General features: G+C 41.0%; 2 protein-coding genes across 2 annotated transcripts; both read left to right on the top strand.

The window, feature by feature from the left end:
- The first annotated feature begins 1,333 nt into the window (after positions 1–1,333).
- On the top strand, positions 1,334–2,739 carry LOC115145766 (guanylin-like). Its single transcript, XM_029687274.2, has 3 exons — positions 1,334–1,515; positions 1,868–2,063; positions 2,282–2,739. The coding sequence occupies exons 1-3, from the start codon at positions 1,432–1,434 to the stop codon at positions 2,338–2,340; spliced, it is 339 nt and encodes a 112-aa protein (XP_029543134.1). The 5' UTR covers positions 1,334–1,431; the 3' UTR covers positions 2,341–2,739.
- Positions 2,740–4,999: 2,260 nt separating this feature from the next.
- LOC115145758 (guanylin-like) lies at positions 5,000–9,854 on the top strand. Its single transcript, XM_029687261.2, has 3 exons — positions 5,000–5,147; positions 5,764–5,950; positions 9,333–9,854. The coding sequence occupies exons 1-3, from the start codon at positions 5,076–5,078 to the stop codon at positions 9,401–9,403; spliced, it is 330 nt and encodes a 109-aa protein (XP_029543121.1). The 5' UTR covers positions 5,000–5,075; the 3' UTR covers positions 9,404–9,854.
- Positions 9,855–20,759: the final 10,905 nt, after the last annotated feature.

Below are 20,759 nucleotides of genomic sequence, written 5' to 3'. Positions count from 1 at the left end.
TGTGGCATAGATTCTACAAGTGTCTGGAACTTTATTGGAGGGATATGACTCCATTCTTCAATGATAAATTGTTGATGGTGGTGGAAAATGTTGTCTCGGGCACTGTTCCAGAATCTCCCATAAGTGTTCAATTGAGTTGAGATCTGGTGACTGACACACACACACACACACTTTTAAACTCCCTATGCTCCTTTGAAACCCCTCTATCAAAGTTACTGAGATTTCTTCTTCTAGCCATGGTAGCCAAAATAATGGGCAATTGGGCATTTATTTACATGATGGGATGTTAATTGCTTAATTAACTCAGGAACCACACCTGTGTGGAAGCACCTGTTTTCAATATACTTTGTATCCCTCATTTACTCAGGTGTGTACTATAAAATACAGGTAGATTTGTTATTCCAGTGACGGAGCATGACATGCCCTACCCTCATACCATTGGTCCATACTGCTGAGTTTCGACCTTATGGAGAGGATACTGACTAATGGCCTTATCTCACAGGCACAGCGTCGTCCGGGTTAGGGGAGAGTTTGGCCAGGGTAGGCCATCATTGTAAATAAGAAATTGTTCTTAACTGACTTGCCTAGTTGAATAAAGGTTTTAAAAAATGATATTATTTTTATCTCAAACTGTCTGTGTTAAGCGTTCTCCTCCCATGTAGCCTACTATGGTTGAACCCTAACTCAGTAAAATCTTTGAAATTGTTGTGTGTTGAGTTTATATTTTTGTTCAGTATATAATCAATCTCTACTTCAATGTTTTAAAATGAGTTATGATATGTTATGGAGGACAGAGCATGTTTTCTGTTTGACAAATCATTTTAGTGTATAACCCAGTAACAAATGGTTTTGGTCAACCTTAATGGCCTTATGGATGTGTCTGGTTTTGACTGATAAATGAGGCTCCTAAAATGTCTGACTGTGTAATTATAATAATCAAATTATAATATATGCAGCAGCATTATGTTTTCAATTCATTATAACAAATGTTTTACCATCCTTGCAGACGACAGATAAATTGTAACAAAAATATTTTTCAGACACCAAAAAAGTGTGGCTTGTGTAAACTATGCAAAGTTTGTTCAGAATCAGAATAAAGACCGTTTGTGGGACTGTACAGGGATTACTTGTGGAGTCGGCAAGTAACGGTCCATAAAAACATCACACTGGATGAGGTCAGAGAGGATTTATGAATCTCCCTTTATGACCTTTTAAAATCCACCATCACTACTCATTAAACCGTGAGAAATACTTTTCTCCCATGTGCAGCTTAGCCAATCCCAGGCCAGAAAGGCTGAGCTGAGTTGAAAGTCAATCCTTTAAAAGGCAGAAGGGAGATGAATGGAGAGCAGAGAATGAGGTGAGACAACCTTCCAAACACACCAACAACAGCAAGACTAAAGGCTCAAAGCAAACCTGTCAAAATACAAGATGAAAACCATTCTCTCCATTGCTCTTGTGCTCCTGGCTCTCTATCTGGTCTCTGAAGCCCATGCAGTCCAAGTCAAAGTGCAGGTAAGGGCTCCTCCTACAGCAAGGTGTACCTTACTATAATGCATTATACTATGAAGACTATAGACTACAGTAATATCAGATTCAAACTCATACTCAATTGGACAAAAATGGTAAACTAATGAAAAAAATGTTTGTAAATAACCCTCAGAATGTGGCTAACAGACAAAATTCAGAGTGATATTTTTAAAAACAAAGTGCATACTTGGTGCAAGCTATCATTACAACTCTATGGGCATCCTTGTCACCTATAGAATGCGTAAAGTATCTTTATGATTGGCCGGGTCCCCAATATGACTCACTGATGTGGTGCTCTCTCTAACTGTGTCTCTCTCCTCTCTTCTCTTCTCTCTAGGAGGGCGACTTTGTTTTCTCACTGGAATCAGTGAAGAAGCTCCAAGAGCTGACAGAGAGCAGCAGTGTAAACGGGAAGCAGAATCCTCATCTCGCCAGCACCAGCTTTGCTTCCGTCTGTGCTAACCCCTCCCTGCCACAGGAGTTTATGCCCCTGTGCATGCAGAGAGGGGCCAGCATGTCTCTCTCAAGACTAGGTAAGAAAAGGCCACACTATAGAATAATATCCACTATAGTCCAACTTGGTGGAACAGACCAGATTGTGATAAAACCGTTATAATTTGCTGATCGCGAGTCATTGATCAGAATCTCTTTTATGCTAGTTTGTCTCTGCAATATGTGGTTGAAGTTTGAAGTGAGATTGAGTGATTTTGAAACATGTTTTAACACAGTATCTTTCTCTTCTTTCTTCCAGCTACTATGCCTATAGACATTTGTGAGATATGTGCCTTTGTTGCCTGCACAGGCTGCTAGGCAAGATATCAACCTGACTGCCAGCAGAAGACAAGCCACCCACATTATCATTCTGCATATTGTGACAACAATGTGGATTTCATGTCTTCAAATTGCCATCCTCAGACATGATTGGCCCAAAAGATAGCTGGACCAGAAATGTAAAAAAAAAAATAGATGAAATGATGGAGGCTCATTTTGTAGAAAATGTTATGTGGAGCATATTCAGCACTTATTTGTCTACGTATTTTCTTTTCCTTTTATCACTTGACTTTTATTTTGGAAATATCGATTTGTTACAGTTCTATCTTACCAGTCTGTACTTATTTAATGTAGAGATGTATTTTTGTTTTGGGGGTTTTGCATTCTTTTGTATGTTTATAAATGTCTCATGTTTAATAAATAAAAAATTGAAGAACATGTCATTTTGTTTCAGTGAGTGATCTACCAACTGCATCAGAAAACCTTGAATAGAACATACCTGATAAACTAGCTGATATTGGCACAACACAAAGAATAACACTTTATTCACTTTTGGTTGATACTTGAAATTTCTGTCTTTCCCCAACACGCACACACACACACACACACACACACACACATGCATAAACACACTCGCACACGCACACGCACACACACACACACACACACACACATTGAGGGGTTAATAGTTCATCTTAAGGCTAACTGCTGCCCCAGTGCACAACTTACATCCCACAATGTATTCTATTGTCACTGTGCTTTTGCTTCACTACCTAGACATTGATCAAATTAAATTAAATTAAATTAAATCAAATGTATTTATATAGCCCTTCTTACATCAGCTGATATCTCAAAGTGCTGTATAGAAACTTAGCCTAAAACCCCAAACAGCAAGCAATGCAGGTGTAGAAGCACGGTGGCTTCTTCTGTTGGAAATCTCAAATTGTTTGCATAGTCAACTTACACACAGCGCTGACACACACACACTTACCCCACCAGACATGCCACCAGGGGTCTTTTCACAGTCCCCAAATCCAGAATAAATTCTGAGCCCTTTTTGCATAGAACTTCCTTCTATCTCATATTGCTCAAATAAACAGCAAACCTGGTTTAAAAAAAACAGATAAAGCAACACCTCACGGCACAATGCCTCTCCCCTATTTGATCTAGATAGTTTGTGTGTATGCATCGATATGTAGGCTACGGTGTGCCTTTAAATTTTTTTTATGTAGTTCTGTCCTTGAGCTGTTCTTGTCTATTGATGTTCTATATTATGTCATGTTTCATGTTTTGTGTTGGACCCCAGGAAGAATAGCTGCTGCTTTTGCAACAGCTAATAGGGATCCTAATAAAATACCAAATACCAAACACACCTGTCTCAAAAGATCTACATATTATAGTCTTTAATTTAGAATCCCAAATGCCTGTCCCTAATGTAGTTGATGCTCCCAATGTTATTTGTTTTTTTAGATGTGTAGTTAAGTATTATTATTGGCATTAAAGAAAAATAATGATACAGTTTACAAGCACAAAGAGACAATCACTAGCAACCTTCAGTGTTTTTAGGCCATTCTACCATTTTTACTCTAAGAGCCAGACTGTATGTGCTAGAAAATTGACAGTATGTATTCTGCCACCTTCTCTTTGTAATGCTGACTGACAAGCAAAGAGACAACTGTTACAACATCCTTTGTGTTTCGCTAGTGGGTCAAAAATAATCAACATGTAGCAAAATAACTCAATTCAATCAAATGTACATTTCAGTATTATAAGTATTGAACTTTTAAGTTAATGATATGTACCCATTGATTATTGAAGAATATAAGTTATAAATGCCTCATGAGCTTAGTTCAACTGTCGTACGGCCAAAATATAAGCTTCTTTTACACCATTGTTTGAAAACAATGTAATTGTAAACACTGTATAGCCTCAAAGCATGGTTAAACTAGAATTTTGATGTAATGTCTGTTTTGTCCTTGCATCCATATCTCTGTCTATGAATTTGACAGTGGTTACATTTCCCCAGTCCATCCCTCAGCTGTTTACCAAAAACAGTGTCAGGTTCCCACTTTGTTGTTGTTTGAACTGCATACTGCCCCATTAAGCAGAATCTCTTTTTCCCATGGTCAAAGACAATGGTACCTATAGTACTATCAGGTATATTCATCATAGGTAGATGCTTCCAGTTCCCAGCCAAAGGAAGTGTATGCACGTCATGGGTAGATTGTAGATGAAGTCACAGCAAATGCATTGCTGTGGCAGATTTGAATGAATTACAGTCTCAGCCTCCTTGTTGCAGATTGCAAATGCCACAAATATTAGACAGACCTATCCAAACAACGTTGACAAAGTCACTATCATACCTAAAATGCAAACAACCACTATACAACTGGACAGATAGCCTGTTGCTTTGTTATCAGGGTTTAATGATAAATGACTGTGGGTGAGATGGGAGAAATTAGATTTATAGGATGTTTAATTGGCACTAATGATGTCAATATGGAACAATATGTCAACAATAAAAGCATACAAACATCATAGTGACAGGGGCATCTACAGACGTTGAAAAAAAAAAAAAAAAAAGAGGATCCTGTGGCATAACCCGTTTGTGTTTTGTTATCAGGTACCCAGGGTAAAGAGGGCTCCAGCCCCGCGTTAATAATCTGTCCAGCGATGGGTTTATAAAGGGCAGAGCAGAGGCACACCTCAATTCAAGCTGTAGGTTCCTCTCTCTGCATCTCAAGGCTCTCTGAGACATCCGGGCTAAGCTGAAAATGAAATCACTGAGTGCTTGTCTCGTGTTGACCTCTTGCATCCTCTGGGGCTCACTGAGTGTGGAGATTAGGGTGAGTATATCTCTTCTTTATGTCCATGCTCAGAAATGTTTAGAGTTGTGTGACTAGTGCTGTAACTCTTTGTTGACTTTGACATGGGATAAGGACGTTCTTCTGGAGGTGTATAGGGTTTGTTACTTGATTAACAATATCTGTAAGTGTCTGGAGTTTAGAGATACTGGTTCACACGTGTGAAGATAAGTTAGTGGAACTAGAGAAATAGATCACTTTCAACAACACACTGATAAAGAAATCATGTAAATATAATTTACAATGACTTCCAGCCTATGACTGACTGTCCTTTAATTGTATAGAGCATTAAAAAGCTAGCTTCTTTTTGTTTGGTTTTAATTATCATATAGCAATCAATTCTGTTGGGGTTTATTCATTGTTGTTTGGAATCCACACACTGTCATACTTCTTTTGAACTCATTCACAAGGTTATTAACTGGCTTATCTGTATAATAATCTATTACGCTATGAGAATCACCTCTGTAAAACTGTCACCTTAATAGTGGAACAACACATTAGGTTGTCTAATAATGACAATCTAAGGTGAAAAATCCAGGGTTATGTAAGGGTAAACAAGAGAATTTACCATCTCATCCATGTGTTTCACTGTGTCCAGGATGGAGAAAGGAGCTATCCCCTAGAGGCTGTGAAAGCGTTGAAGGAGCTGATCGACACAGATGCCATTGTTAACCCGCGGTTGATCAACACCAACATGGTCTCTGTCTGTAACAACCGTGTCTTGCCACAGGCCTTCTATCCAGTGTGCCAGGGCAAAGAGGCAGCCATGGTCTTCTCCAGGCTAGGTAAGGCTGTACCATAAACAAATAGTGGGTAGACTGAAATATTGTAATTCAATATCGGTATATGACTTTAAAAATGGTTTGTCTTATTGCCCCTATCCACCTTATCTGTTGTAAAAAATAATAAACTGCATATTATAGCATTCAAACACAAGACTGTTTAGATCCTGCGGACTTGAATATGTTCTGGTCAGCCTCAGAGAACAACATCGACCTATACGCTGACTCGGGTGAGTGCGTTTATAAAGAAGTACATTGGAGATGTTGTACCCACTGTGACTATTAAAACCTGCCCTAACCAGAAACCGTGGATGGATGGCGGCATTTGCGCAAAACTGAAAGCTCAATCCATCACATTTAACCATGGAAAGAGGTCTGGGAATATGACTGAATATAAACAGTGTAGTTATTCCCTCCGCAAGGCAATCAAACAAGCAAAATGCCAGTATAGGGACAAGGTGGAGTCGCAATTCAACGGCTCAGACACGAGACGTATGTGGCAGAGTCTACAGGAAATCACGGACCACAAAAAGAAAACCAGCCATGTCACAGACACCGACGTCACACTTTCAGACAAACTAAACACCTTCTTTGCCCGCTTTGTGGAGAATAAAATGCCAACGTCGCGGCCCGCTAATAAGGACTGCACCCCCCCTCTCCTTCTCTGTGGCTCATGTGAGTAAAACATTTAAACGTGTTAACCCTCGCAAGGCTGCTGGCCCGGACAGCATCACTAGCCGTGTCCTCTGAGCATGCGCAGATCAACTGGCTGGTGTGTTTACGGACATATTCAATCGCTCCCTATTCCAGTCTGTTGTCCCCACATGCTTCAAGATGGCGACCATTGTTCCTGTGCCCAAGAAGGCAAATATAACTGAACTAAATGACTACCACCACGTAGCACTCACTTCTGTCATTATGAAGTGCTTTGAGAGACTTGTCAAGGATCAAATCACCTTCACCTTACCGGCCACCCTAGACCCAGTTTGCATACCGCCCCAACAGGTCCACAGACAACGCAATCGCCATCACACTGTACACTGCCCTATCCCATCTGGACAAAAGGAATACCTATGTCAGAATGCTGTTCATTGACTACAGCTCAGCATTCAACACCATTGTACCCTCCAAGATCATCATCAAGCTGGAGGCCCTGGGTCTCAACACCACCAGTTGTTGGGGATTGTTAGATTACTTGTTAGATATTACTGCACTGTCGGAACTGGAAGCACAAGTATTTCGCTACACTTGCATTAACTAACTATGTGTGTGTGACAAATCAAATTTGATTTGATTTTATTTGTAGGCTATTACCTGCTTCAGCATTTTTTGAAGTTGCTGAAGTTCGTGGGGAAGGTGACCTGTTTTCACAAAATGTTTACAATTACATTTTAGTAATTTAGCAGACGCTCTTATCCAGAGACATTCATCTTAAGATAGCTAGGTGAGACAACAACACATCACAATCGTAGCAAGTACATTTTCCCTCAACAAAGTAATCAGCAATGTCAGTGCTATTAAAACAAGACAAGTGCATTAATTTTTATTGTTGCAGTTTATCCCATTTTTCTCCCTAATTTCGTGAAATACAATTGCAGTCTTGTCTCATCACTGCAACTTCCCAATGAGCTCAGGAAAGGCGAAGGTTGCATCATGTGTCCTCAGAAACTTGACCCGCCAATCCGCTTCTTAACACCCACCCACTTAACATGGAAGCCAGCCGCACTAATGTGTCGGAGGAAACACAGTTCAACTGAGGAAACACAGTCAGCTTGCAGGTGCCTGACCTGCCACAAGGAGTCACTAGAGGGCAATGAGCCAAGTAAAGGCCCCCGACCAAACCCTCCCATAACCTGGACAAAGCTGGGCCAATTGTGTGCCGCCCTATGGGACTCCTGGCCACGGCCGGTTGTGACACAGCCTGGGATTGAACTCCGGTCTGTAGTGATGCCTCAAGCACAATGATGCAGTGCCTTAGACCGCTGCGCCACTCGGAAGGCCCCATTTCATTTTTTTATTGATGTTTGTATTTAGGTTTTTGTTATTTTCCAGGCGGGGGGAACCATGGGATTTATTTAAGACCCACTTTAAAGAAGTAGTAGTAATTCATTATTTTACAACTTGTTGGATGGTTGCTCATCCTGAAAGTAGTCTATGGGCCAGGAGAAACTGTAATCCATGGTTCAGTTTTCTTTAAACAGCCATTACAAACTTTCCCCACTAGCTAAGAATCAATGTAGGTGAAATCAACTCCATATTTGGTTTGATGTTCCTTCAATGTAATTTGGCCATAAAAAAACATGTTCACATGTCCCCATCAATTCCATAGAGTTTTAGCTAGCAGTGGCTAAAGTTAGCCGAAGCTTGTAAAAGCTGTTTAAAGGAATCTGAACCATGGATTACAGTTTTTCCTGGCCCATAGTCTACTTTCAGGGTCATCTGACATCATGTTGTAAAATAGTGAACTACTCCTTTAAAGACCCCACAACCTCCCTATGGGGCCTGTTCTGAACTGAATGTATGTTGTGTACTCAGGGAAGGGTGTATGCAGATTGAAAGGCGTTTGAAGTCAATGATAATGGAAACCTAATCCATCCTCAAGGGATTGACTCTGAAGGGTTCAGCATACATTGGTAGTCATTAGCACATTGAGTGGTTTCAGTGAAACACTGATTAATATCTGCCTTGTTATCAGCTGACATGACCTCTAACCACCAATAGCAGCAGCCAAAGTGCTCTGTAACCTGACAGGATTTACTGAATTTTAGAGACAATACAACCATCCCATATCATTCATCGTTTTTATACAATCAACAACATGAACCCCCATAACTACTTGAGCAAAGCTGTGAGATCAGAGATCCAGATCACAGATGTGACAGTATTGACATATTTCCTATTTTATTCCACATGAGTATTGACATATTTCCTATTTTATTCCACATGAGCACACATGGTAAACCTAGACCGGAGACCGAGGCACGCGTCCTCATAGCACCTGTTGTTAGCTCTACCAGAGAGCTGTACCACATACGCAGGCTGTAGCAGTAGGCGGCTTGCTACAACAAGCAGGAGATGTTGGCCTGGACACAGCCAATCCTGCTGCCTGAAGTATAATATATCCTTCTACTTCCACTTAATGACATGATTTATGTGTGTTGCTCACGAGTGATTCTACTCACAAGAGCCCAATTAAAACAGAACAAATAGCATTTGAGTGCAATAAAGTGTGCAAGACAAAAAGCACTCCCATGCCTCTCTATTGCTCTGCAAGCCCTTTAACGAGGCTGATTAACTTCCTCCCGTTGTCAATATTAGCATTCTATCTGACACTATAGCAGCCATAGGCATATATTAACCTTCTGTGTCTGTTGTCTCTCTCCAGTGGATGCCATCACGTCTCCAGATCTGTGTGAGATCTGTGCCCACCCCGCCTGCTTTGGGTGTCTACCGTAAGACTGCCACCATCTGTTACACAATCCTCTGAAGCTTTCCTATCTAAACCACACATCTTCTTCAGATCTGCATCGTATATGAAGCCAGGGCATGAATAAGCCCATCCTATCCATGTGCCAGGAGCCATTGATCGACATATTGCATACACTTGAGGAATGTTATGTGTTTGATGTTGTTTGAGCTGTACAGCCAAAATCAAGTTATTTATAATTCAGCAAAAGGCTTTAAATGAACAGTAATGTCCAGATGTTCATGACATTTCCATGGATTACCATGGAATATGGGATAAATTCACTGTAGAAACTGTGAATCATAAATTTCTATTGCTAATCAAATTGTGTCTAATCTGTTGTCCCATTTTTTCCACCAGACTGAATGTCTTTATACATTTACTGTAAAATGGGCTGATTCTGTAAATATTTCGAATTATATCTACTTTATTGACACTGTTCATTTGTTTCAATATAGATTGAAAGTGAAACAGCTAAAATTATTCATACACTATATATACAAAAGTTTGTGGACATCTCTTCAAATTAGTGGATTCGGCTATTTCAGCCACACCCGTTGCTGACAGGTGTATAAAATCAAGCACACAGCCATGCAATCTCCATAGACAAACATTGGCAGTAGAATGGCTTTACTCAAGAGCTCAGTGAGTTTCAAAGTGGTACCATCATAGGATGCCACCTTTCCAACCAGTCAGTTCGTCAAATTTCTGCCCTGCTAGAGTTTGGGGGAGGCCCTTTCCTGTTTCAGCATGACGATGCCCCCTTGCACAAAGCGAGGTCCATACAGAAATGGTTTGTCGAGATCGGTGTGGAAAAACTTGACTGGCCAGCACAGAGCCCTGACCTCAAGCCTATCGAAAACCTTTGAGATGAATTGGAACGGCAACTACGAGCCAGTCCTAATCACCCAACATCAGTGTTCGATCTCACTAATACTCTTGTGGCTGAATGGGAGCAAGTCCCCGCAGCAATGTTCCAACATCTAGTGGAAAGTCTTCCCAGAAGAGTGGAGGCTGATATAGCAGCAAAGGGCGGATCAACTCCATATTAATGCCCATGATTTTGAAATGAGATGTTCAACGAGCAGGTGTCCACATTTACAATTTTATACATTTAATTTTAGCAAAATATTGTTAAACCAGCAGGGGGCAGACCTTACCATGTAAATATCACCTTACATTTAAGTAATTTAGCACAGTGTTTCTCAAACCTCTCCTCAGGAACCATGCATTTCAACTATTTCAGAGGTGGCACACCTGATTCTTGTCAACTAATCATCAAGCCCTTGACTACGTGAATCAGGTGAGCTAGCTCAGGGCTACAACAAAGCTCTGAAACATCTGGGTGTCCCCAATTTGAGAACCACACGAGACCATCTAGCACTAGGTTAGGTTAGGTTACACTTTGCATTTGGATAGTCCATCTGTAGATGCTCTACAGCTGGTGATACTATCAACAAACTATATTTTGATAAGCAACTGCTTGCTAAGGTTACAGTTAGGGTTAGGTTGAGAATAAAGGTTAAGGTTGGGGTTAGGGCTAGGCTAAGGGTTACATTCAGGTTTAGGATAAGGGTTAAGGTTAGGTTTAGAGCTAGGGTTTGTAGGTGGTTAGTTGAAATGTTACTGAGTGCATCTACAGATGGTCTATCAAATACAGTGTTACTCCAGGTTCCTCCTTTACCTTACACTACCCCTAATGCTGTGTATCGTGCCCAACTGAGCATTGACAAAGGTCATTTATGTTTTTGGGATTTCTTATCAAGTCAATCTTTTGAAACTAACCACGATTATAACTATGATTGGTGGGTGGGGATGGTTCATAACGGCGATTGTACAATAAATAATGTGTCACAAAATGCAAATAGATAACAGTATCACTTCAAAGGACCATCATTCAAAAAAAACATTTATAGTAATGTTAGTATTGTGACAAATACAATTTTGATTGAAATTTGATTTTAAATAACTTTTTTTTACGTTTAAATTACTACACACCTGATAAGGTTAGGGTTCTCACAATACCATATTTCCATGTCACAGTCCTTGTTTCCAGAAAACAGATGGAAGACAGAGTTGACTGCCTGTGCTAATTAGCTATCTGTGTCTCCGAACACCTTTGTGTACATGGAAGATGGACACCACAAAAGTTAAGATGAGTATTTGAATGTTTTGGCTGCCAATTCTTCTCTAAACAGAACATGTAAGGCCCTTGGACTGTAAGGAGTAACGTTTGGGTCCATTAGTCCATTATTGGGCTAGGTGTTTCCCAAAGAAATGAAAATGTGCTAGATTATGTAAATGTGGTAGTTTTAAATTGCCCCATTTAAAACTACAGAGGCTCAATCCAGTTTTACCAATACCCATGGTGTTTCAAAAATAAACAATTAATGGCACAAAGGGGAATAAGATAATTCACATCAAATCATCCCAACGAAGTTAACAGCATGGAACACATAACACAAAAATAAACATTTGAATGTCGATGGAAAACATTTATGAAATCCAAAGAGTGTATTTTTTATTTGTGTGCATTCCCTTTAATCAAATGATTAATTTGGCTGGTTGAGATGAGCGGCAACATCAGATCCAAAACCATAACACAAGGGAAGTTTGTCCTCAGCTCAAACAAAAACATCCATCTACACAATAATTTATCAACCAGTCTGTGTACAATTTAATCACAATGTCCTATCTGACCTCAAACTAACTCTCCTTTGGAGGCCCAGTGGACAAATGGACCTTTGATTACTGCAGAGTTATGTTCTCCTGGTAGGTGTGTGAACACAGCACAGCAGTGCATGACCTGAGCTGAACTGAGGTTGCTGCTGGCTGTCTGGCTGTGGTTCTCCTCAGCAGTGGGAATGAGGGGTACGCTTTCATTCTGAAGCTGAGTTTCCTCTGAGGTGAGCTGCCTGCCTCCTCTTACTGGAATTAGTTAATAATCCCATTTCATAGCCAGATGGAGAGATAGGGGAAAGAGCAGGGATTAGATGCTGATAATTACCAACTGAGAACAGCCTATTTGTTCAACACACTTCCCAACACTCTCAGTCTCTCCTTTGAAATAAGCTATGGAGTTTAGAGTACGAGTGGAAGTCCTTTAATTAATGCCTTCTCTGTTAAAGAGTAACGAAGGGGAAGAGCGGCAGAGAAATCTGGTAAACTTGGCAGAAGCTTATCATCTAACAGTTACATAAAAGGACAGCAAGTAGGACATAATTAGTTGAGGCTTGGCCTGATGTTTAGATGTATAAACGGATGTTTACGACATAGCAGGAAGTCAGGGCCGTAGCTACATATGAAGACACTGTTGAGAGTAGAATACTAGAACACACAAGTCTCAATTTCAAAACTCGGTTGCGCATCAGCGGATTTCCTCTGGTTATTTGTCACTTACTGACAGTCACTCAATTAGCCGATGTCAGCAAAAAAGAAATTGATTGGTAAATTAGTCTAGTTAGCCAATCAGCATTCAGGCCTCGACCCCCACCCAGTTTATAAATATATAAATATATATATATTGATTTGTTTAACACTTTTTTGGTTACTACATGATTCCATGTGTGTTATTTCATAGTTTTGATGTCTTCACTATTATTCTACAATGTAGAAAATAGTAATAATAGAAAAAGAACTTGAATGAGTAGGTGTGTCCAAACCTTTGACAGGTACTACAAATATTTTAAACATACAGTACAATCTACCTGCAGTGAAGCAGCTCCATATTACATTACATTCACTCATCCAGCAGACACTCCCATCCAGAGCGACCCACAGGAGTGTCGTGTCTTTGGCTATGCTGGATTAATTGATATGACATGCTATTCTATAAACTCCTTTCTCTGTAATTAATATTACCTGATTGAGCTAATGATGTAAATGTAATTAACTAGAAAAGTCTGGGAACCACAAAATAATATTTATAGAGCAGTTATCTTCCGAATAAACTCTTAAAGACCTAGTAATATTTGACATCAATAGCAGTCAATATTAATCGTCACCTTATTTCAGTCTCATCTGAAAGTTGTAAATTCTTGGTTATCTTCATGAACCCTGGTTAACAAGTTGAATCAGCAATACAAAATTGGGTTTAATTATTTATTTACTAAATAGCTAACTAATCACACAGAATTACATATACACAGAATGAATCATAACTTGATTACAAATTATATCATAAAGGAAAACGTCCCTAGCGGACGGAACAGACATGACAGCTGGTTACACAATGAAAAGGGGGATTGGTTTGAGTGAAAGAGCGGGAAGACTGAAGAACAAAGGGAGAAGCGATGTCTCTATCGTAAATACAGTATCTTATGCATTCTAAATTACCGGCCATTTGGAAAAGGAAAATGCAATAAATATTTACTCTGAGCTGCACTTCGGTAGGTTGATGGTAGATGGAAGGCCGTGTTGCCCAACAGAGTCCTTTGTCCTTTGAAGAATGTCTCTGCTGGTAAATTGGATACGTTGTAGTAACGTCGTTGTGTGGTAGACGGGATACTCTGTCTGTTCTTTCCTAGCCCACGTTTGCAGCTGCTGTTGCTAATTCAACGGCTAGGAGGTATCACTTCTGTAGTGAATAAGAGTTCAAAGTTCATACCATTCACAACCAAAGCTCACACTGAGGTTGGCATCGTTCTGTAGTTATTATCTGAACCATTCTGACATCGGATCGTCATCCTAATGTACCCGGAACGGTTGACATGTTAGTCCTTTTAACGTATGGTCCGTCGCCCTCACATCCTCGGAACAGGAGGTTACATTTTCGTCAAGGCGTGGTGGAGGGAGAAGGGTGTGTTTTCATAGTTTACAGCCCATGTCTCTTCACAGGGGCAGGTCACTGATTGAGCAGAGCCCTAACCTTATGAAAACCCAAATCTCTCATTTGGAAGCTAAAATTACATTTAATCTTTTCACCAATAATTTTATACTCAAACATTTAAATTGAACAACAATTCCATGTGAATCCGATAACTACAATGTGCAGACTTTCCACTGTAGAGTTTATGTCATCCTATCATTGATGAGAATGTCTCAGATGACAACTGAACTGGCATAATATTCATTAAATACCACCGCATATGTTCGCAGAATCTCTATGTTAACCAAGGGATTTTCAAATGTCACATCAGTAGGGTAGAGAGAGGAAAAAGGGGGGAGAGGTATTTATGACTGTCATAAACCTACCCCCAGGCCAACGTCATGACAGGAGCAACCAGGGTCAAGCGCCCCGCCCAAGTTCACAAGGACAGATCCCCACCCATTCGAATCAGGGACCCGAACCAGCAACCTCTCAGGGCACCAGCCCAAGCTCCCAACCGACAGGCCACCAACCATCCAAGATCCCCCCACAGTACCCCTCGAGAGATGCCCCTCAACCATCCAAGACCCCCCACAGTCCCCTCTGAAAAACCTCCCCACCCATCTACTCCCCACCCCCCAAGCCACTGTCCCCCTCCCACCCGACCAAAACCACCACCCAATACACCAACAACCAACAGAAAGAACTAAAGAGAGAAAAGACAACAACAAAGGAAAACAACAACAGAAAACAACAATGCCAAGGACATCAAAAATCAAAACATCAAAGCCAACCGTGTGTGTGTGTGTGTGTGTGTGTGTGTGTGTGTGTGTGTGTGTGTGTGTGTGTGTGTGTGTGTGTGTGTGTGTGTGTGTGTGTGTGTGTGTGTGTGTGTGTGTGTTAGAATGCAATTGTGTGTGTGTATGCATGTGCACGAGTGTACAAGCGCTTGTGTGGCATCAGTCTCAGGCAAACAGGCATTGAATGTAACAACTTTCATTTTTTGTGTCAGTTAAACTTCTTTTTGGGGGGGAATTTATTTTAGACTTTTATCTTTGATCCCTTGATTTTGTTAGTCACTCTAACTCAGATATCATATTAACATGTCATGGCAAAATTTACAGAACTGCAGGAAATTAACTTTAAAACTGCAAACATTTCTCTACACCCAATGGCAAAATATGTAGAATTTTTTCCTCCGCCTTCAAGAGGTTTGCCCATTATCAAAAAATGATTTGCCCGTTAGGTGTGTGTGCGCACGTGTGGTTGCACATGTGTGCTTGTGTGCTTATGCCTGCATGCTTGTGTTTGGGTGTTAAAAATTAAGCTCAGTCAGTTAGGGTAAGATATCAGATCTTACAACACTTCAAAGCCAGTCTGGGCCGTGGCCAGAGACTCAGACACTGGCTATGTCCCTTCAGGAAGTGAACATTGAACAGACATTTTAATGTGACATGTTTCGTCTTTTTTCAGTCATGAGGTAACAATTTCCTATAGGCCCTTTACAAGTCAGATTTAGCAAGTTGCAGTAATACACTGTGTAGCAATTTAGCTATAGAATCAATGGATGAATTAGAGTATTGGAGCCTTCCACCACGCACTCATCAAGAACAAAAGGGTTCCCTGTTTCAAAAGAATGTCAAACATTCAATCACATGCTGTCAGCTTGAATGAGAAAATGAGATGCCTTTAGACTAACGAGCTGTAACAACTCCCGTTTTGATAATTACAATATAATGATACAAAGTATTTTAATATGGGTAGTAATTGGGCACATTATCAAGAGTGGCACCCATTTGGGAGGAGAGCTTCAAGTTCAGAAATCAGGTTAATTGGATTTTAACAATACTTGGCAAGTCATTCTCTTTGGAGATAATCAGATGAATATGCCGTCTATGAACGCAGCACAGATATGATTAGCTGCAGCAAAGAGAAGCTGCTGATCCACAGATCTGTGCAGAGACATGAGTGGTTACTCAAGTGCAAAAGGAATGTTCAAAAAGGGCCGGTTGATTCGTTTTCTGTCCTCGCTAGGCTCAAGGGACTCTTTCTCCGGTTTGAGAAATGCTCAATCTGTTGGCTTCATCATGTGCCATTTTTCTGTGGCCAGATCAGACACTTTCACCATCATGCTCATCTTCAAAACCCCACAGATTCAAGAAGTCAAATATTACAAATGCATCCTCCTTTCAACATAATGATTGACTTGTCCGCTGTGTTGCTCTTGGTTTATCCTCTTCAGTAAATCAGCTGCAACACCCCGGGGGGTGACAAAGCCTGAGAGCAGTAAGAGTTCAAGGTTCAAATAGTCCTTGTGTGATGAAATTACAGAGCCACAAATGGCTGTACTTTCAAAGATTTGTATTTTTATAATAAACATCTATGACCAACCAGACATGTACTACTAGAACAGAGACACAACAGTATAGCCAGTCATAGTGTAGTTCAGGACTACGAAACTGACCAGAGTACTGCATGATGCATGTGACACACATAGAGTGATTTTATTCCTGGTGTATTTGTTTGTTTTTGATAACATATGATTCAGCAAAATCAGTCTTCTGCAATTGTCTAGCTAAATATGACTATGTTGTTGTTATTGTGGCCAACCGTTGCTCCACATAATATGTATGCTCACTAAATCGCTATCTCTCAGGTTAAACTACTGTGTAGCAACTCAGCTTTGGCTTGAGAGGCTCATTAAAATCAGACTGGGCCTCTCTCTCTGTGGGGTTTGAAGGGATTGGGGGATAGTCTTCACTCCCATGTGGATCAACTGTAAGAGCTTCCAGCTATGAGAAAGAGCCAACACACTGGGAAGGTAGGCAGGGAGACCCAGGGAGACGCAGGCAGGGATCATAGGAGTAGTCTGGTAGCTCTCCCACATCAAAGCCTCTCTCTCACAAAATGTGATTTAAAACCTATGGCTGCGTTGATTCTGGGGGAATGAGAGGACTCCAAAAGTCTACAAGAAAATGACAAATCCATAATTTTCCTGCTGTGTGAACTATTAACATTCACAGTTATGTGACTAAAATACTAAGTACGACATTGAGACCTGTGCATTTATCAAAGTTGCTTGAACAACACCCATAGTTTGATAACTATATAAAGACATCTTTAAGACACTTCCAGTTGTTGAATACTGGGAAACAAGGAACTCCCTATGGGAGGATAAAGACTGTGGGAGAATCAGGACTCAGGAGGGTTGCATGTTGGGTCTCTCTCTCTCTCTCTCTCTCTCGTGGGTACTTGATGTGTGGTCTGGGATACACAGGGTGTAGGCTGTGGCTGGTTCTTCTACAGTGTAGCCTGTGTTCCTTCTGGCCGGTAGGAACCTACGAACAGCATCACCATGTGAAAACAATATTCTGTAAATCTACCGTTCATTCTGCTCGTCCAGTTTGCGTCTGGTCCATAAATAGAGTTGAATAAATATTTTACTTTGTTAAATAAGCCTTTCAACATATCCTGTGTATAAATACACAGCATAAAACAGAGCATACATAAACAGGAATATTCAGACCACCAAAGAGGTTTGTTCTTCCATCCTTCCATCTCCCAGAATTCACTTGGTTCACTAAAGTAAATATATGTTTTATTTCTGTACTGTATCCATCACAACATCCCTATGCATATGTATGAACTACACCACATAAATGAATAACTGGGAAGGAAACAAAAGACAGATGCTTTTTTTTACTACTGTAAGGTGGGGGCAAATTGTGTGAAATCAACTGAATTGACACATAAGAAATATATAGAATGGAAGGGTTGGAAAAGCCTTCAATCATCAACTGAAATCCCCATATAATAGTTAGGAGTCACAAAGATGTTTCAAAGATCTGAGATCCAATAAACATTCATGACAGCGGATTACATTAAAGAAAATGCCCTGAGGCAGAAAGGCTGGGTACATGTGGGACTGGAGACAGAACTTACCATAAACTCACAATACAGATTTTCTTCACTATTTTGAATGGGTTTCATTTGCTGAAAAAAATATATAGTTAATAACTTATTTCAATCTCGACACATCCTTTTTCTCAAATGTTTGGGAGGGATCTTAGACCTTTCCTCCACACAGAATCTTTCCAGATCCTTGATATCCTTTGTCTACTCTTATGGACTGCCCTCTTCAATTCAAACCGCAGGTTTTCAATGGGGTTCTATTCTAGCGACTGAGATGGTCCATGGAAATTTTTTATTTTGTGGTCAATTAACCATTTCTTTGTGGATTTTGATTTGTGCTTGCAGTTATTGTCTTGCTGATGAGTGTCAGCCTCCTGGCAGAGGCAACCAGGTTTGGGCTAAAATGTCCTGGTACTTGCTAAAGTTCATGATGCCGTTGACCTTAACAACAACCACACCATATTTTACTGTATGAAGTACGTCTCTGCCTATGCAGATTTAATTGACTGTGTGATTGGCTGTGGCATTTGTATGTATGGAAGAAATGATTGGAGATGTGGCTTTGTGAAGCATTGTGAATCTGATTAATAATGGCGCTCAACTGAGCGCAATCACTGGGGAGCAGGGTCATGGGAGTTGGCTGGCCCAGAGGGGGTAAGAGGAGGATCTCTGCTTTGAAAAAGAGAGCATTAGCGTCTTCTTGCAGCCTCACTGATCCTTTTATACAGTAGGCCCGTAGCTGTCAGCCTGCTCCTGCTGTCTCGGTTTGATCTGACAGCCCCTGCCTGGCTCACCACACCCTCACTTTTTTCAATTATTCAGCTGTGGTACACAGGCCCACAGAGTCACTCTAGGGCTGGAGATCAGCAGCCGGGTGGAACTGAAGATCACAGAGATATGGAAAGATAGAAGGAGAGATACAGATGGAGAAAGGGAGATGGAGCAATATTGAGAATCAGTAAGAGGGAGGATGATGGAGAGAAAGAAAGAAAGACAGATTGTGGGGAGTAAGAGCGATTTCACACATTGGTAGCATTATCTGACCTGACAGCATGAGTCAGTGCAGCTGATGGGCGTTTGATGCCAAAATCATGTTGAAGTGTGAGATGCTTTAATGATACAATCAGATCTTTTTCAGGACCAATCATAACCCTGTTTCTCTGCAGTGTAGTGGAATTTTGACATCTGGTGCACAATCCACAACTCAAAAGTAACTCACAACTTATATAAGATGTGTACCATGCCAATGGCTTTCTAAAGAGCAAACAAAGTTGTTATTTCCAGGAGAGGGGCTGTGAGCTGTGGTCAGGGAAACAATGAGAATCCAAAACTACAATGCTGGAATGCACCAGCTCCAAAACATTCCTAGAGAATCCAAAACCCACATTTCACATGCCAGATTCATCAAAGGACTGACTGCAGGACTACCATAGTCTCCTTTGGTAATTACTGAGAAAAGTTATCCTCTCCTGTTGGGAAGACAGTGGTAGTGCCGTGATGGGTGGGGGATGTACAGTATGAATAACAATGTAAAGAAGATCGACATCTCTACTATCAGCCTAGTTGGTTTCTGATTAGCATTGTTAGTGATGGAGTAGGAGATGAAAACAGTTGGCGAAATTGGCCTCTTTCATTGAAGGCAAAGTACGTAAATATGTGTATTACAGAAGAAGCCATACATTCAAGACTAACTTTTTCTTATATTACAGTAATTTAAAACAACATATCAGTGAATAGGGAAGACAGTTAAAAGTATACTTGAATATACACTGCTCAAAAAAATAAACGGAACACTTAAACAACACAATGTAACTCCAAGTCAATCACACTTCTGTGAAATCAAACTGTCCACTTAGGAACACTGATTTAAAATAAAGTTCACATGCTGTTGTGCAAATGGAATAGACAACAGGTGGAAATTATAGGCAATTAGCAAGACACCCCCAATAAAGGAGTGTTTCTGCAGGTGGTGACCAGACCACTTCTCAGTTCCTATGCTTCCTGGCTGATGTTTTGGTCACTTTTGAATGCTGGCAGTGCTTTCACTCTAGTGGTAGCATGAGACGGAGTCTACAACCCACACAAGTGGCTCAGGTAGTGCAGCTCATCCAGGATGGCACATCAATGCGAGATGTGGCAAGAAGGTTTGCTGTGTCTGTCAGCGTAGTGTCCAGAGCATGGAGGCGCTACCAGGAGACAGGCCAGTACATCAGGAGACGTGGAGGAGGCCGTAGGAGGGCAACAACCCAGCAACAGGACCGCTACCTCCGCCTTTGTGCAAGGAGGAGCAGGAGGAGCACTGCCAGAGCCCTGCTAAATGACCTCCAGCAGGCCACAAATGTGCATGTGTCAACTCAAACGGTCAGAAACAGACTCCATGAGGGTGGTATGAGGTGCATTATTCAGCATTTGAACACGCAACTCCCCGTGCACTCCACCGCATAACACAGTGCCTGACCAGTACGAAGCTCGCCACGGTAAGCACGGGGAGTTGGCTCAGGTCTCCAACCTGACTCAGCCAAACTCCCTGTGTGCCCCCCCCAAAATATTTTTGGGGCTGCCTCTCGGGCTTCCTTGCTAGCCGTGTTCCCTCGTAACGATGGGCCCCTTTACCAGCTGCCTCCGCC

The sequence above is a fragment of the Oncorhynchus nerka genome, linkage group LG2, assembly GCF_034236695.1.
Source record: "Oncorhynchus nerka isolate Pitt River linkage group LG2, Oner_Uvic_2.0, whole genome shotgun sequence".
NCBI lineage: Eukaryota > Metazoa > Chordata > Actinopteri > Salmoniformes > Salmonidae > Oncorhynchus > Oncorhynchus nerka.
This window is presented reverse-complemented; position numbering and strand designations above follow the sequence as displayed.

Coding starts and splice junctions, on each gene's coding strand:
- LOC115145766 (XM_029687274.2), top strand. CDS start 1,432: ATGAAAACCATTCTCTCCATTGCTCTTGTGCTCCTGGCTCTCTATCTG. Junction 1,516..1,867: donor CAGTCCAAGTCAAAGTGCAG/GTAAGGGCTCCT, acceptor TCTTCTCTCTAG/GAGGGCGACTTTGTTTTCTC. Junction 2,064..2,281: donor CATGTCTCTCTCAAGACTAG/GTAAGAAAAGGC, acceptor TCTTTCTTCCAG/CTACTATGCCTATAGACATT.
- LOC115145758 (XM_029687261.2), top strand. CDS start 5,076: ATGAAATCACTGAGTGCTTGTCTCGTGTTGACCTCTTGCATCCTCTGG. Junction 5,148..5,763: donor CACTGAGTGTGGAGATTAGG/GTGAGTATATCT, acceptor CACTGTGTCCAG/GATGGAGAAAGGAGCTATCC. Junction 5,951..9,332: donor CATGGTCTTCTCCAGGCTAG/GTAAGGCTGTAC, acceptor GTCTCTCTCCAG/TGGATGCCATCACGTCTCCA.